The sequence below is a fragment of the Aspergillus ibericus genome (assembly GCF_003184845.1).
Source record: "Aspergillus ibericus CBS 121593 unplaced genomic scaffold BO80scaffold_26, whole genome shotgun sequence".
In the NCBI taxonomy this organism is placed as follows: domain Eukaryota; kingdom Fungi; phylum Ascomycota; class Eurotiomycetes; order Eurotiales; family Aspergillaceae; genus Aspergillus; species Aspergillus ibericus.
The window spans coordinates 129713-144648 of record NW_020292124.1 but is presented as its reverse complement, the minus strand read 5'-3'; the positions used below and the strand labels follow the sequence as shown (position 1 = coordinate 144648).

The following is a 14936-nucleotide window of genomic DNA, read 5'->3' as shown; positions in this document are numbered from 1 at the left end:
CCTACACGTCCTTGGTGCTATATTCAAAGTATAAAATTAGGCCCGAAGCAACACTGCCGGTTAATCTCGAACTCTCCAAAGCGACCCCATAATCACTGTTCCATCAGCATGGACTCCCCTCAGACAGGTAGGCGTGCCCACTCGGTTGCAACATAATGTATTGCTCATCAATGTTAGACTGGAATTCCAACGACGAATTCTTCAAATTCACGCGTGGTCGCTTTATTGTAGACGAGTCGGAGAATCTCCGAAAGCGAGAGATCAGATTTGACCTGAATAGACTCGCAAGTGTCGCTGCTGAGTCAGTCGGCGCAGCTCGATGCATCTCCATCGAAAAGTACCCCGACGGCATGTTCAACAAGGCATATCTCATGTCCATGGACGATGGTCAGGAAGTCGTCGCCAAGGTGCCGAACCCGAATGCCGGCATCCCACACTTTACTACTGCCAGTGAAGTCGCCACTATGGACTTCGTGAGTTTCCTCCTGAAGACCATCATTACTGAGTCCTGCTAACGCGACTAAGTTGGGAGGCCAGAAAAGTTCTTGGCACCCCAGCGCCTCGTGTCTACTCATGGAACTCGCATGCGAGATCGCACCCAGTTGGGGCCGAGTTCATCATCATGGAGAAAACCGAAGGTGTTCCGCTGTCTCAAGTCTGGGACACGCTGAAACTACCTCAGAAGCTTCAAATCCTTCTTGCCATGACACGTCTTCAGAAGCAATGGCTGAGTGTCTCATTCTCGCATTACGGTAGCTTGTACTACGCGCGAGACGTGCAGCCACCGGCAGGCAGTCACTACGTCAAGGATGGCGAGGCCGTCAATGACTCGGAGTTTGTCATCGGCCCTGCTACAGGCCGGGATTGGTTTGATGCCGGCCGATCACTTTTGGATATCGAGAGAGGGCCATGTATGTCGCGGCACGTAATCATTTTTACGCGATCGCTGACAAATTTGCAGGGGCTTCTTTGACGCAGTACCTCCAAGCAGTTGGAACGCGCGAGACAAAAGCAATCCAAGCTTTGAACCCCCCCAAGCAAATCGCCTTGTTTCGTGGCCCAAAGCTTTACCAACCAGACGCAGAGAAGAAGCTTACTGCTCTAGCATGGTATCAACAAATTGTGGATGCCCTTATTCCAAAGGACACTGCCATGACTAACCCGCGCCTTTGGCATAATGATTTGCATGATGACAACATCTTCGTGGACCCTCAAAACCCCGAAAAGATTACGGGGATCATCGACTGGCAGTCCTGCCATATCTCGCCGCTCTTTAACCACAATCCTGATCCGGCCTTCCTCCACTGGGATGGCTCAGAGCCCGAGACGCTCGACCTGGTACCAAGGCCGAACCTCTCCGAGCTTTCCCCAGAAGAAAGGTCTGCGGCCGTGCGTGAGTATACCATACATAATGTGTTCATCGGATGGCGTAAACTCATGCACGCCAAGAACCCCGACCTGTATCGAGTGGTCAACTTCCGAAAGACGCCAGCGTATGGACTGATATTTCTCGCCCACCGCATGTTCGAATACGGCGAGGCGCACTTCCAATCGCTTCTAGTGGATATGGAAGACACCTGGGGAGAGTTACCTGCTATAACCAGCGACGTCCCATTCCCGGTCCACTTTTCGGACGCGGAGATTGAGCGGATCAAGCGGGACAGCGATGGCGCGGTAGCAGGGACCGAACTGGTTGCAGAGGTCAAGGAACAACTGGACGATTTGTGGCCGGATAAGGGGTTCATTGAGCACGAGCGATACGATGATTGCAAAGCTGCTCTTCACGAAATCAAGAATCACATCTTGGAGCAATTGGCCGAAACCGATGAGGAAAAGGCGGTGTATGAGCGCTATTGGCCGTTTGACTGATCTCTAGCGAGTCATATGGCTGTATATTTTTTAAAAATTTGGCGCTCAGCTAAACATGATGATGGTGTTCCACCAACTTCTCAACTTTTATGGGGGGAGGTCTACTAAGTGCCCATGCACTGGACAATGCCGGTCAACGCTGCCAGCGCACTGTGCGGCACTCCTCAACTTGTGAAAGGACGCGAATCTTCGAAAGTCTGGGTGTCGAGGTGACATTGAAACCAAACGATCCTTGTTTTCGCCCGTAGGGCAAGCAGACAAGATATCCAGATTGTAGAGGGAGAACTTCAACCCTTGACGCAAGGGATATGCAGTCTTGTATTTTCTGCTCTGTAGCTTTTATCAATGGACAGAGTAGGGTTCTCATTCAAGACTTTTGAGTACATCTTGAGCAATCTCATGTCCTCGGAGCGTTTGAATGGAGCAGCTAGGGAGTTCTTATGTTGAATATAATAGAATGGCTCACTCTTTCTTCTACTACATGAACAACATCTCTACTACTGCCATGCGCAAACCAAAACCAGCCTTGTTGTATTGTATGAAATAGTAACCATTTTTCTTTTCCATATTCCCCCACCTTCCAACCAACTCCAACTTTTAGTCATCTCTACTGTCTAACAAACAAATATCCCCAAAACGCCCTCTACCCCATCCTACCCATCACAGTTACCTAATTCTTCCTCCCCAGATCCAAATCCGCCACCAACTTCATCATCTCCGTCCCCTTGGACTCCTTCCCCCCCAGCCCAAAGAACGGCTTCACAGCCACATCCACCGTCTCCTCAAACAACCTACCCACGACCGCCTCCTTCAGATCCTCCCCGGTTTGCGCGAAATCCGGATACGCATTCAACTCCAACAACCACGCGTTTCCAGCCTTATCGACAAGGAAATCGACCCCGAAGAGCTCGAACGCATTCGGCAAGGTCTGGAAATGCACCATCATGCCCCGGGCCGCGGCCTCGAAAATCTCCCCCGTGACGGCGCAGATCTGGTCGAAGACATTCTGTTTCCAGTGGCAGGTAAGACCGGGGACATAGTCTTCGAGTTGCCAGAAGCGACGGACGCTGTCTTTGTTGGAGCTGCCGCCGTCTTGGAAACAGGTGTTGGTGAGGTGGCGGGCGAGATCTTTGACTTCGTCTTCGTCTTCGTAAGGGGGACAGTAGGGTTTGGCGGCGAAGAGGGCGAGCATTTCCTTGAAGACGTAGACTTTGAGGGAGCCGACGGCGAGGACGTAGGTGCGGATGTGGAATTTGCGGTTGTGCGAGGAGGGGATGAGGAGGGGTGGGTCGATGTAGGGTTGTGCGATGAAGTGGCGGAGTTGGGAGGTCACTACGCCGTTGTTGTTGTTGTTGTTGTTGTCGTCGTCGTCGTCGGGGTTGTTTTCGGGTTCTGGTCGCTCGGAGCCGCTCTCGTCGTCGGAGTCGTCCACTTCCCATTCTTCGAAGATCTCGCGGAGTCCGTCTTCGCTGTTGAAGAGGCGGATGCCTTGGCCGCGGTCGCTCATGCCGGGCTTCAGGATCCACCATTCTTTTTCTTCGTCGGGTCGGGTCTCGTTCTTGTCGAGGCTGTCGCGGAGTTCGTAGGCCTCAAGGAGGGCGTCGTCGAGGAATTCGGCGTAGTCGAGCTCGAAGTCGAAGGCGAATTTGAAGTGCTTGGCCAGGACGCTCTCCGGGTGTTTGGTGACCCAGTTGGTGACGGTGTTGGAGAGGTAGTGCTTGCGGATCAGCGCTTTGCGGATGATGTAGGCGTTGGCGAGAGAGGTCGAAGAGTGCACCATGACGTGTTCGAACTCCAGGCGTTCGTATTCACGATACTGGAAGACCGGCGTGGTGCGAGAGGGAAGGTCGGACAGAGAGGAGATTGCTCGACATTGACCATTTCCAAGACGTTGCTGGAGCGCCCGCTCCATCAGACTTTGGACATAAGAGTCGTCGCTGTCCACAAGAGTATAGAATGTAGGCTCAGTATTATTATCCGGTCTACATGAGATGGATCTATCAGAATACCAGCCAACACAGACAAACCAAGAGCAAACAGGCAGAGGGGAGAAAGCCACGCGCGCGATGCATAAACTAGCTTGGATATCTGACAGACGCGCAAATTCTATGTTATATGCAACCACGTTGTAGACTCAGCATCGTTCCACTCACAGCGTAATCTCCCCTTGGATGCCGGGTGTATGCATGAAATTGGCCTTCAACGGCGTAACACTGCGGCGCATTAGCAAAGAAGGATAGCAGAGTGATCGGGTCGCGACAAACCTGGTCATTCCCTCCTTCACCGTCCAACCGTCGTTTCCAGGCGCACTCTCGTCAACACTTCTATACACATCCGTGAAGTTTGGCGACCATTCAAAGTGCTTGTGAGGAATGCGAGACCTCTTCACCGAAGCGGCTCCATCCACAGTCTGGTGTCGGACATCATGCTCCTGCTGCTCTGGCGTAGCGGTTGATGCAGAGGCATCGACCGCGCGGAAGCAGCTGCCTGACGACCACCGGTTATCGAGCATGTTGGTGTACAACACCTTGCTCTCACTCACACCGGGCTCGAGCGGGACATTGACGGTATACAGATCCACACCGTCCGTCCAATTCTGGTGGAGGTACTCGATCAACCGAACGGAATGGCGGGATGCCTCGGCGATGACAATGGGGTCATGGTCGCGGGAGCTAAAGGCGTAGGAGAGGGCAATCGCATGTTTCCCGCAGACAGCCGCCTCCATCGCACCACCGATGGTGCCACTCGACATGGCGAACAGCGCCGTTGTATTGCGGCCATAGTTGGGACCGGACACCACGAGGTCAACCGGACCCCGATCCTGGAAGTAGTGGTACAGGCCGATCTGGACACAGCTGGCGGGCGTGGAGTTGACCAGAATCCATTCATCTCCATCGTAGTTTTCATCGTCGCCCTCGTTCATGCCATGGGGGAATTCGTGGGTAGTTCCATCGTCCTGGTGAAGAGTGCCCGGACGGAAATAAGTCGGCTTCACGGCGGCCCCAATCAGGTGGGCTTTACCGATCCAGGATCGTTGCTGGTGCGGCAGAACGACCGACACGGTGTGTCCGGCGGATTGCAGCGATTGGACGAGGGAATGGATGTATGGGGAGGACTGGTTGGACGGCGGACCGTCATCGTTGACAACCTATGAAAGAACGAGGGTCATCAGCATGGTGCTCCCAAGGGAGCACGGTAGAGCAAACTTACTAAGATATGCATTGCGTCTGGCTGGAGCGAGGGGACGTGAGGAGAGAAAGTTGGCGGAGGGGCAGAACAGCGAAGACTAAAGAGTTGGGCGGCCGACCGTTTCCCCGCTCTTATCGATAACTCCTACATCGGAGCCGCTGCTTCGTGGCTCATCCACGCTAATTCGCTCGTCATTCAGCTGCGCTATGTACTACTTGGGGTATCTCTAACTAAAGGAATGACTACTACATGGCCTCCTAGCCCTGCCCCTATGCCTGGTTGTCTCGGAAGTGATGGCTTCGTCGTCTTTGCACGCCTCGGGCATGAGCACTCTCCACCGCCGTGCCAATGCCAGCAGCCCCCGAAGGCCCTTCGCCTCGGTCCTCTCGCGAGTCCTCTTCTGCTTCTGCTTCTGCTTCTGCCAATGCCTCACTTTCCTCTTCCTTTACCGCCTCCTCCTCTTCCTCTTCCTCCTTTACCTCCTCTTCTTCCGAGTCTTCATCCCTCTTGATCTTGGGTGCCTTGCTGGACGATTCCGGTATCTCTGCAGGGAAGATCGGCTCGTCATCCTCCTCAGCCTTGATGGGTGTGCCACTGCGATCCTCCGCCTTGACAACAGCCCGAGGCGGTTCACCACCGCCGCTCAGAAGCGTAGCCAGGATGACCCACACGACTCCCGCCGAGACCATGGAGACACTCCAGAACAAGCACCCAAAGACGACAAATGACGTGAGTCTCCAATTATACATCACCCACCTAACCGTCCTGTTAGCTTCAATCAAACCAGAAAAGCGACCCGTAAGGGAACCAGAATCATACCGTAATCCCGTGAACCGCGCCCTGAACATCACCTTGGCCTTGTACACTTGCATTGTCTCAGAGCTATGGATCTCCAAGCGCAAGCTATCCGGTAGGTTACGCCATCCGCGAGCAAACTGAACCCGTTCCATCATCGGCACCTGCAGTGTTTCCGCTTCTCGGTGCCATCCTAGCACGTAAAAGGGCATGAAGGAGAGTTTGCTAGCAGTGTCCACCAAGGGCGACGCGTATGTAAGGATCGCAGGACGGCGCGATTGGGAGAGGGCGGCCACCGAGGTATTCAAGCCCGTTTCGGCGGACGCAGATGGGCGGGAGAGGAGGGCCAGATCGAGCATGAAATTCCCCGCGGCGAGGTTGGAGGGTGTCCGTGGTAATTCGAGTTCCACCTGCACGTCGTATGGCTGGGACGAAACCAGGCCGGAACCTAGTGATGCGGTTCCCCAAGGGTATCCGTCGCTAATGAGCCAGAGCGCAATACATTAGCCTTAAACAATTCCCTGATGACAGTAGACATCCCCACGTGGACACCGGTGCTTGCGCGACTCACCCAAACTGCAAGTGTACAATGCGTTCGAGGCCGACCTGGGGAATGAACCGGTAGTAAAAGATCCCGTACGCGACGGTCGAGATGAAGATCATGAAGATGGCCGTAAACAGAAAGATAATGATGCCCAAATATGCCTTGAGAGCTCGCTTCGACACGAACGGACGGACGGTGGCTGCCATTGAGTGCTGTGTTGGGGAGGCTCGTTAGTCCCTTCTCCGGCCGGTCTGGAGTAGTGGAGGGATAGTCACCATGGCCCGTGATGCGAACCCGCTGGAGGGATCGGCTTCACCTTTTCCATATCCCGTGTCCATTGTGCCTGAGCGCGTTCTGGCGGAATGGTGGTGGTAGGAGGTGGAAAGGCAGCACAACGGTCGTGAAGAGGGACGGATCGCGTCGACGTCACCGACAGACCGCAAGCGCAACCGGCGGAGAATCTCCCCGACGCCGATCCTCCTCGGCAGCTTCCCAATTCCAACTTCTTCACTCCCCTCGGGAAATGCGCCATGGTTCTACGGGGCTCGAGGCACAGATACTCGTGGACTCGTCTTTTTATAGCTCAGCTTATCGTTACAGACTACCGGAGAGGTAGGTGGAATGGAAAACACCAACATGAAGCGTAAGAGACAGGCAAAAAGGAACAAGATATAAGCACCATGTAGCGTTGGACCATGCTAACACGTCCTAATATGCATACCCCTCCCAGAAACCCAACCGAAACAATGAGAAATGATGTGGAACAGTACAGCATGCCAACGGAAGATAAGAAAATGAAACTGGAAAAAAGAAACCCTTCAAATCATACACCCCGGTAAAGACCCGTATTTTCGCGCTGCATGGTCATGAGCGGCAGCGACAGAACACCATCACAGTCGGTCATCTCGGCAGAATGCAAGGCATTGAGACATGATCAAATACTTCGTATTAATATAGTCGGAGAAGAAGAGGAGAGTATATCTCGGAAACCGCTCAGGGCATCGCCCGCGGGCTTTGCTGCTGGATGTGCTGCAGGAGAGCATCAAACAGACGTCCGATCTGAGAACACCAACGTCAGCTGCATATCGAAAAAGAAGAGCTTGAGTGATAGTCAACTTACCTCAGGCGCAGCCTGAATAAACGGGAGACGGAAGAAGGTGTAGCTCCGGTTCTGAAGCAGCTCCTGCAGCGTAATGATTAGACCCCAAGGGTGAGGCCGGTGAACAATAAGTCTCTCGAGGAGCACCCGAATGATCTGCTGGCGAATGTCGGACTCATCCTGCTCCGAGTAATCGGTACCGAAAAGGCGGGTGATGGCAAAGCTGAAAAAGTATGTGTGGCTGTTGGGATACCGGAGCTGGTTGGCCATCGCACTCAGCAGATAGTAACGCGCCTCAGGCCTGAGGGCCTTCGCTAGATTCTCCAGAAGCGCTGAGTGAGGCGAGTTGTCGAAGGCCGCGCGAATGTTGCCCTTGGAGGCATTGGCGGAGACGGCACTTTGACCCACGTAAAGAACAAGCGCGTTCAGAAGGACCACGTTGACATTGATCGGTGTGTAGAAAAGGCCGGTTTCCTTGGTGAGAGGATTGTAAATGGCTTCGCAGATCTGTTGAACGGTCGTCTCCGATGCGCTGCTGCTCTGCAGCGAGCTGTCAACGACACTCTTGATGTTGGCCTGCTCCAACGGCCCCGCAGTATCGCCGGCAATTCTTGGGGCTTCCCGCATCTCTTCCAAACGCTCGACCTTGAGACCCTCTCTGAAGGGGTCTGGAAGTTTATGGAAGGACGATGGATACGCGCTTAGAACGAGGTTTCGAAGCTGAGCGCAGTGGGCGGGGATAACATTGCAGAATTGAAAATGGTTCTCCGCCACGAATTCAGGGAAATCATGGTGCAAGATCAGCAAGATGCGAAGAACACCCTTGTACAGGTCCTTGGCAACGTAAGAAATAGAGGCTGGCTTGAGCTGCTCGCCAATGTAAGAGAGCAAAGCCTGCATGATTTCACAGTACGGTCCCCAGCCCGCCCGCTCTGGCATGTTCAGCATACCAGACATAAAGAATCTGTGAGAGACCAAGGACAGCCACCCGTAAACAAATCCCGGGCAGTACTTAGGCTGCAGAGAGAGGAATTTGTTTGCAAAGGCGAACATCATGTCCTGATGTTGGTCGCTATGCTGAAGTCCGTTCATGGAATATTCACAGAGAATGCTGGAGAACAGTCTGAAGAAGACGCGTTGATTGAAGGCCTCGCCCCTCATGACGTGGTGATGGTTCAGAACAAGCACAAGAAGAGAGAGAATAGAATTGAAGAAGGCTGCCTTGCTTGTCTTCGCAGCTCCTGTCGATTCACCTTGGAACTTGACAAGTAAGACCACTAGTTTTCCGAGAGCGTCAATATAGAGGAACGCTTCGTCAAGACTGCCACCAGGGTTCTGCGACTCGTGATCGAACATTGCAACCGAGATGTCAATGCTGAGGCGGAAGAAGAGCGCCGAGTCTTCTTGATTGTCCATGACCTGTCGCTCGTGCAGATCCTTAAGGAACGAGTAATAGGTGCGGTCAATGGCACCAGGAGCCTTATAGATGCCGATCCATTCGCTAAAGATATACTCCATTTGATCCCGCTTGGACCTGGCTTTGTCACTGAGAAGTGGGTTGACCACCTCAGGAATGCCAGATTCACGCAGTTTGCGGATAATCTCGTTGGCAACGGTAACGTCCGAGTCTTCCGCTAGCCACTGGCTCATGGCCTCAAGGCTGCCCGAAAAGTCGGACCTTAGTGCAGAAGGCTCTTCGCTGAAAAGAACACGGTCCATCAGGTTGGAAAGGACCTCCAGAGAGGCAGTGTTCTTTTGAAGGATGAGGCGTGTCAAGATCATGTCAACGCGGCGAATATCCATTAGGCCGGCATCAATGAGTGCGACTGTGACCGGTACGTTGAACATGTGCTCGTCATCAACTTCGGAAAGAACGGCCCAAGTGTAACGAGCAACCAATGTCGACATATCGCACAGTTTCGCGAGCAAGTGAACCAGAACTTCAACCTCTAGTGTGCCGAGGGTCTGCGAGTAGAGTGTGGTACAAATCCTGAGGCACGTAAACCTAGCGAGTTCCTCGCCATTGGGAGAGGCAAGGATAGTGCGCAGTGCTTGGTTGTACTCCTGTAGGACAGCGCTTTCCCGACCAAGGTCCCGAATACGTTCCTCTGGGGCGTTCCGAGCGGCCTGCTGCAGCTCAGAAACAATACTCTCCACCTTCTCACGAGGGCTCTGGGCCTCGAGGAACCCGTTGAGCTGAGACTGTGCGCCCACAAGGCCAGATTGCTGCAACCGAGCCTCTTGCTGGGCTTGTGGGGTTCTATGAGGAACCGCCGGCTGCTCTGCAGGGGTAGAGAGGTTAGGAATAGGCGAGTATGGCTCCTGGAGGACATCTGGAAGCTGTCGACCGGAATCGGTGGAAACATTCTGAACGTGAGCCGCGCCCGGGCCTCGGGCCTGACGAGCAAATTCCTCATAGATAGCCAATTGCTCTTTGTTCAGACCTCCTGCAGCCTGTCGATAGGGTTCGGGAATGAAAAGACCCCAGCGATTCATAGAAGGGTCAATGAACGGCTCAGTGGGCCGAGCCGCCCGGTGACGCCGGCGAGCTTCCAGTTGGGGTTCAATAACCTTCTCAATTTCAGGAAGCGACTTTTCTTCTGCAGCTTTCTCGACGATACCGCAAGCAGCGTCAAGGTTATCATTGACACACATGAGAATCAGCCCCTCCGGCATTGGCTGGTCGGAATACTCTTGCTGAATCATCCGAATGTAATTGGTCATGCTCACCTTAAGGGGCTCTTTGCACGTCACAAGGGCCAAGCTACCAGCAAGTTGCCTGACCATTATGCCAGCTGCATGCCGCACTCTTTCCTCATCAGGCTCCATTGCAAAGTCCTTCGAGACTAGTTGAACGGTAGAGATAGAGGCAATTGTCACGGAGCGTTCTACAACGGGTGTGATGATCTCTGCAATGGCACGCTCGACGGCGCTGTGCACTATTTGCCGAAGAACGTTAGGGTCAACCATGCTGCTCGCCGACGACGGGAGAACAAGGATCTTGTCCAGGCTTGGCAGAGTCGACATGATAGCAGCAGGGGATAGTCTTTCATGGGGTATCCTCTGGTTGATGCTCGTGAGAGCCATATCCTCGAATGCTTCGAGGCCGTCAGGGATGTTGGCCGTAGACAGCGCATCCTCGATATGTGCAGAACGGTCCCGGATCATGACAGAAGGCTCGATGGTCTTGTGATCGAGATCGAGATCCTTACATAAGACTTCAATTTCGAACTTCAAATTCAACTTGAGTTCGGCGAAATGGTAAAGTTCCATTAGCAACGCAAGAATATCCATCAACCAAGGGTTCGGAGGATTGAACACGGTAGACTTGGTAGCTTGGACGAGCACTTTGCAAGTGAATGGAATCACGATCGTCAAGCGCTGGCTGTCGAATCCCTCCAAGAGGAGTCCCCTGAAGTAAACATTCTTATGCTTAATGGGCTTATCCTTTGCTATGGTCAAGGAGCCAAGCCATGCACCCAGGTTCTTGAGATGGCCGCGCTCAGTGGATGAGTTGATCGTCGCCTCGGAGTTGAGGAGCTTCGACACACTGGCGTAAGTTTCTCTCAGGACTTCCGCCCACAGCAACTTGTCGTTAATGCGGTCAAGGAGGTCAAGGTATAGCTGCTGGAAATTTGGCTGCAGTTTCGCACGCTCCTCCACGAGATAGGAAGCGAACCATTGATGATGTTGATCACGAAGAACATCCGTGAGATCACGCAACTTTTCATCGATGTTTTGCTCAGACACATTGTTCAACACGAAAAGAATCTTGTCTTGGACTTCCTCATCGGGTTCGCGATAGACATCAGGCCGGATAGGCGAGTCAACATGAACGGAAATGAATTTTCGAGTCGACCCGTCAGTAGTGGCAGTTTCATCAACATTCCCGTTCACGGCAGTACCGGGAATACTGTCCACCCTTCCAGTCTCGTCTCTGACTTGACCTCCTTGTTCACGTAGCACCTCCTCGGCCTTCTGGTAGATCGTCGTGCCTTGAAGTGTCGGAATTTGCAGGAGTAGATGACAGAAGCCAGCCCACTCGGGAAGACGGTTGATCAGCTGCTCGATTGCTTCGACACCGAACTTGTACATGGGATCATGGATTTCATGATCACGCACCGCCTCGAGAATCATGCCCAAACCAACCTTCAGAGTGATACCGTCCACAAGCCGGAAGTTGATGATACCGCCAAACATCACAGCTGTCTTGGTCAACGCCTCCAATGGATATTCATGGTAACAGTGGTATTCATCGATAAGGCCGTGGACCATGCAAGCGAAGAGGTCCTGTTCAGCTGGTTCGCGAGAGGACTTATATCTCCTCATTAACTCAAGGATTTCTCTCAGTGACAATTCCTCGTGGTACATCTTGCCAAAAAGGTCCTGCATTTGCTTGTCCACAGCCTCCGGCAGCGCGTTTCCGTTCTCGCCGTTGGCATCGATAATGTCGTCGAAACCTTCCCCGTAATTGATAAGCCGTGGATAGGTCTGAATGCATATCCGTTGCACAGGGGTGAGATTCTCGCGATCGCCGACATATTCCTCCAGCACCGAGAGTAGCGTGTATACCGTTTTGACCGAGAGACTGACCATCTGGGGAGCGGGCTGTTCTTTCCTTTGCACATGAAGTTCATCTTCCGCCTTAATCCTTAGGAATTTGGATAGTAAGCTTCCCATATCCATGGGACCCTTCTGTGCCGCATTGCGAACCCATTGCTCCAAGTCGAAAGGCCCTTTACGATGAGCGTAACATGCAAGATCCATGGCAAGTCCATTCGTATATCCGAGAAGATACTCCAGCCAGCCAAACTCAACAGCATGTTCATAGATGGCAGCTGTAGAAGTTGGGTCCTGAGTAAAAGTCGTAAAAAGCTGCTCTGCCAACCACTGGCGATCTTGGTGCCACGCCCCATGTAACGCCAAATGATAACCCTCTTCCTGTTTGAGGATAAAGACGATCAGGGTTCGTAGAACGAAGTTCTGCTGAACACTAGTCCATGGCTGGGGGAGAGCCAGGGCCGAGCACAGGAAAACGGGTAGATCATACTGGACGACAGCCTTGATCAGTAGCTGACTTTCAGAGACGCCCCACGCTGCCTGGGAAAACAATGCCAGATCGAATATAGCTCTCATGGCGTCCAATGACCGGAGGGGCGACTTTGCAGCACGCTCACCCTGCAGTCGAACGAGCTCAGGACCGTCAGCAAAGAAGTCGGAAGGAAAGGTAGCGCGAAAGTTGGGTATCTGCGACACATCTGTTCTGGAAGCAATGAAGGCTGCCAGGAAGGACATCTGCGTGTCGCGATGCTCCCAATCGCCACCCCACAGCTTCTGGACGTCTAGGCTCGAGTCATCCGCGGCCGCAGCCAACAGGACAGAGTAAATCTTTGCAAACTGCCGAGCCTCTAATCTCAGACCGTCACGGTCAAAGTTGCGGAAAATGAGGGGCCAACTAATCCGCTTCTCGCCATAGTGCGCCTGGACAGCCCTGAGGAAAGTATCCAGCGAGAACTCACGCCAATATTGCGAGAGCACCAGGAAGAGAAGCGCATTGGCAATATGTTCCTCACTCCAACATTCAGAGCCTGTTGCATTGATTGTCTCGGTAACCGCGTCGGGGTTCGACGTTGCTTTCGGGCCTCTCGAGTGGAGTTGGCGAACAAGGGTATATCTGGGGTTGATGAAATTGAACATTTGCAGGGCAGACGCAACCTCGAATGGCATGTTCACGCCCAACGCGCGATACCGTGCGTTAGCCGCGTACACCAAATTGCCCTTCACCTCGTCTGTGAAAGTTCTAGGCGGATACAGTATGAATCGTTCAATCGTCATGCCAATGAAGGAGTTCTTAAACTCTTTGGTGGCGTCTGACGGTGTTGCAAGGCTTGTCAAAAATTCACCCACATGGCTTGAAAGATAAACATCGGCTGTAAAACAGTGATTGTCAGTTTAACGGACACCCATCTAAAAGCCCAAGTAACGACTCACCTTTGGCGCGCAGGTCTGGCTTGTTGGCGGTTTTAAAGGCCAGGGCGAGGGAAACCTTCACAATGTGGTCAAGTTTGAAATGTTCCAAAAAGGTAGAGAGATCAAAATCGCGGAAGATATCGCCCTCCGAAGTATCCACCGTCTCTGCAATCTTCTGGGCCTGCTCTATATCCTGGGACACTTTCTGCATCTCCTGAACCAGGAGCGGGTAATTGCCAGCATTCTCCACAGACTTGTTGACCCCGGGAAATATCTGCGGGGCATTGCCCGTAAGCAAGCGACGAAAGTATTTTGAAAAGACCTCCATCCCGTTGGACTCGACAAGCTAGTACCATGTCAGAACCGCCATCGAATAACGGAGGTGTTTATGTGTTGTTCCCTGTCACATCGCGTGTGCTTACCTTGTGGATCTGAGCAGCTTTCGTTTCCCACTTTTCTCTGCCCTCTTTCTCTGTAATGGAATCTAGGAGCAGGAAAACCTGTGCGATAGATATCTTGGTCAACGACGACTGGCTAGCGTGAGCAGCAGAGCCCGAAGCTGCTGAGCCCGGCTTATCAGAGGGAAAGCCCGTAGGTGAGTTCACGGTTGTACCGGACAACAACGGAGAGAAGGTGGCGCCTCTGGAAGATCCCGTCCCACCTCCGCCTCCCCCGGAGCCTCCACCACCCGCGACAGAACCCGCTGCGGAAGCCAGATGTGACCCTGAAGATGGGGTATGAGCTCTAAATTTGGGTGAAGAGAGAGACTGTCCGGGTTGCTGGTGCTGTTGCGAGCCAGATTGAAAAGAGGCGAATGGTGAGGGTGTGGAGGCTGGCGAGGGCACGTTCCGACCAACAGGATGGCCTCTAGCGGAACTCAGAACGGCGGAGAAGGAGGAGGTGAGAGGAGACGCGGTCGAACCACCTGGCCCAGGGCTACTGGACTGCGGTGGCCCCCGAGAAGCTGAGGCGAGCGAAGAGAGGTTGTTGGTCGCAAGTGGAGTCAACCCACGCCGAACACTGGACTGGGACACGGACGGACCCCAAGGAGATTGCTGTGACCTTGCCGGCCTGGTCGAAGAGGACTTATCGGTGCCAGAAGCAATCGACGATTGGGAGGAAGGAGGAGGGGGAGGGAAGGTCATCTAGGAGACGCGATCATTTGATCTGAGGGCGAGCGACAGATTTTTATTATTTGTAACAAAAGTAAAGGGGTAGATGGAGCCAAGAATGATGGAAACAATCGTGAGACGTGCAACAAAGCGACGGATTCTGGCAGTGGCAGAGCAGAGACCGATGGCAATGAAGAGGATGTTGCTTCGTGGCACAGGATGGAAGTTCCGATGGGTGTGAATGACGGGCAGAGAAAGCGAGGATGAGTGGACGTGCGGGTGGAGATGCCTGAGGAGCCCACACTAGGCGGCCTTAGGCAGGCAGAACAGGGGAACTTGGCAGCTCTCTCTCTCTCTC

The 14936-nt window shown here is 53.3% G+C and overlaps 4 protein-coding genes across 4 annotated transcripts; 1 reads left to right on the top strand and 3 right to left on the bottom strand.

Moving 5' to 3' along the window:
• Positions 1-108: 108 nt before the first annotated feature.
• Positions 109-1869, top strand: BO80DRAFT_446120 (aminoglycoside phosphotransferase family protein; the record flags this gene model as incomplete). Its single annotated transcript, XM_025721542.1, has 4 exons — positions 109-127; positions 178-473; positions 533-911; positions 962-1869. 4 exons carry the CDS (start codon positions 109-111, stop codon positions 1867-1869), a joined length of 1602 nt encoding a protein of 533 aa, XP_025574114.1.
• A 528-nt stretch (positions 1870-2397) lies between these two features.
• On the bottom strand, positions 2398-5100 carry BO80DRAFT_426162 (putative acid phosphatase). The gene is made up of 4 exons (XM_025719690.1): positions 5080-5100; positions 4134-5017; positions 4023-4082; positions 2398-3851 (listed from the first exon to the last, which is right to left on the bottom strand). The coding sequence occupies exons 1-4, from the start codon at positions 5089-5091 to the stop codon at positions 2540-2542; spliced, it is 2268 nt and encodes a 755-aa protein (XP_025574113.1). The 5' UTR covers positions 5092-5100; the 3' UTR covers positions 2398-2539.
• A 134-nt stretch (positions 5101-5234) lies between these two features.
• On the bottom strand, positions 5235-6787 carry BO80DRAFT_384445 (seipin). The gene is made up of 4 exons (XM_025716952.1): positions 6673-6787; positions 6425-6609; positions 5878-6333; positions 5235-5814 (listed from the first exon to the last, which is right to left on the bottom strand). The coding sequence occupies exons 1-4, from the start codon at positions 6733-6735 to the stop codon at positions 5328-5330; spliced, it is 1191 nt and encodes a 396-aa protein (XP_025574112.1). The 5' UTR covers positions 6736-6787; the 3' UTR covers positions 5235-5327.
• A 168-nt stretch (positions 6788-6955) lies between these two features.
• Positions 6956-14880, bottom strand: BO80DRAFT_384442 (CCR4-NOT core subunit CDC39). The gene is made up of 4 exons (XM_025716951.1): positions 13889-14880; positions 13488-13812; positions 7518-13426; positions 6956-7456 (listed from the first exon to the last, which is right to left on the bottom strand). The coding sequence occupies exons 1-4, from the start codon at positions 14609-14611 to the stop codon at positions 7391-7393; spliced, it is 7023 nt and encodes a 2340-aa protein (XP_025574111.1). The 5' UTR covers positions 14612-14880; the 3' UTR covers positions 6956-7390.
• Between the last annotated feature and the right edge of the window lie 56 nt (positions 14881-14936).

Excerpts from the sequence above, each read along its gene's own strand:
- BO80DRAFT_426162 (XM_025719690.1), bottom strand. Across the intron at positions 4,083-4,133 it reads GTGAAGGAGGGAATGACCAG|TGTTACGCCGTTGAAGGCCA; the intron begins GTTTGTCGCGAC and ends AATGCGCCGCAG. Across the intron at positions 3,852-4,022 it reads ATCCAAGGGGAGATTACGCT|ACCGGATAATAATACTGAGC; the intron begins GTGAGTGGAACG and ends CATCTCATGTAG.
- BO80DRAFT_384445 (XM_025716952.1), bottom strand. The coding sequence starts at position 6,735 with ATGGACACGGGATATGGAAAAGGTGAAGCCGATCCCTCCAGCGGGTTC. Across the intron at positions 6,610-6,672 it reads GGTTCGCATCACGGGCCATG|CACTCAATGGCAGCCACCGT; the intron begins GTGACTATCCCT and ends TCCCCAACACAG. Across the intron at positions 6,334-6,424 it reads ATTGTACACTTGCAGTTTGG|CGACGGATACCCTTGGGGAA; the intron begins GTGAGTCGCGCA and ends CTGGCTCATTAG.
- BO80DRAFT_384442 (XM_025716951.1), bottom strand. The coding sequence starts at position 14,611 with ATGACCTTCCCTCCCCCTCCTCCTTCCTCCCAATCGTCGATTGCTTCT. Across the intron at positions 13,813-13,888 it reads AAGCTGCTCAGATCCACAAG|CTTGTCGAGTCCAACGGGAT; the intron begins GTAAGCACACGC and ends ACATGGTACTAG. Across the intron at positions 7,457-7,517 it reads TTATTCAGGCTGCGCCTGAG|ATCGGACGTCTGTTTGATGC; the intron begins GTAAGTTGACTA and ends TGGTGTTCTCAG.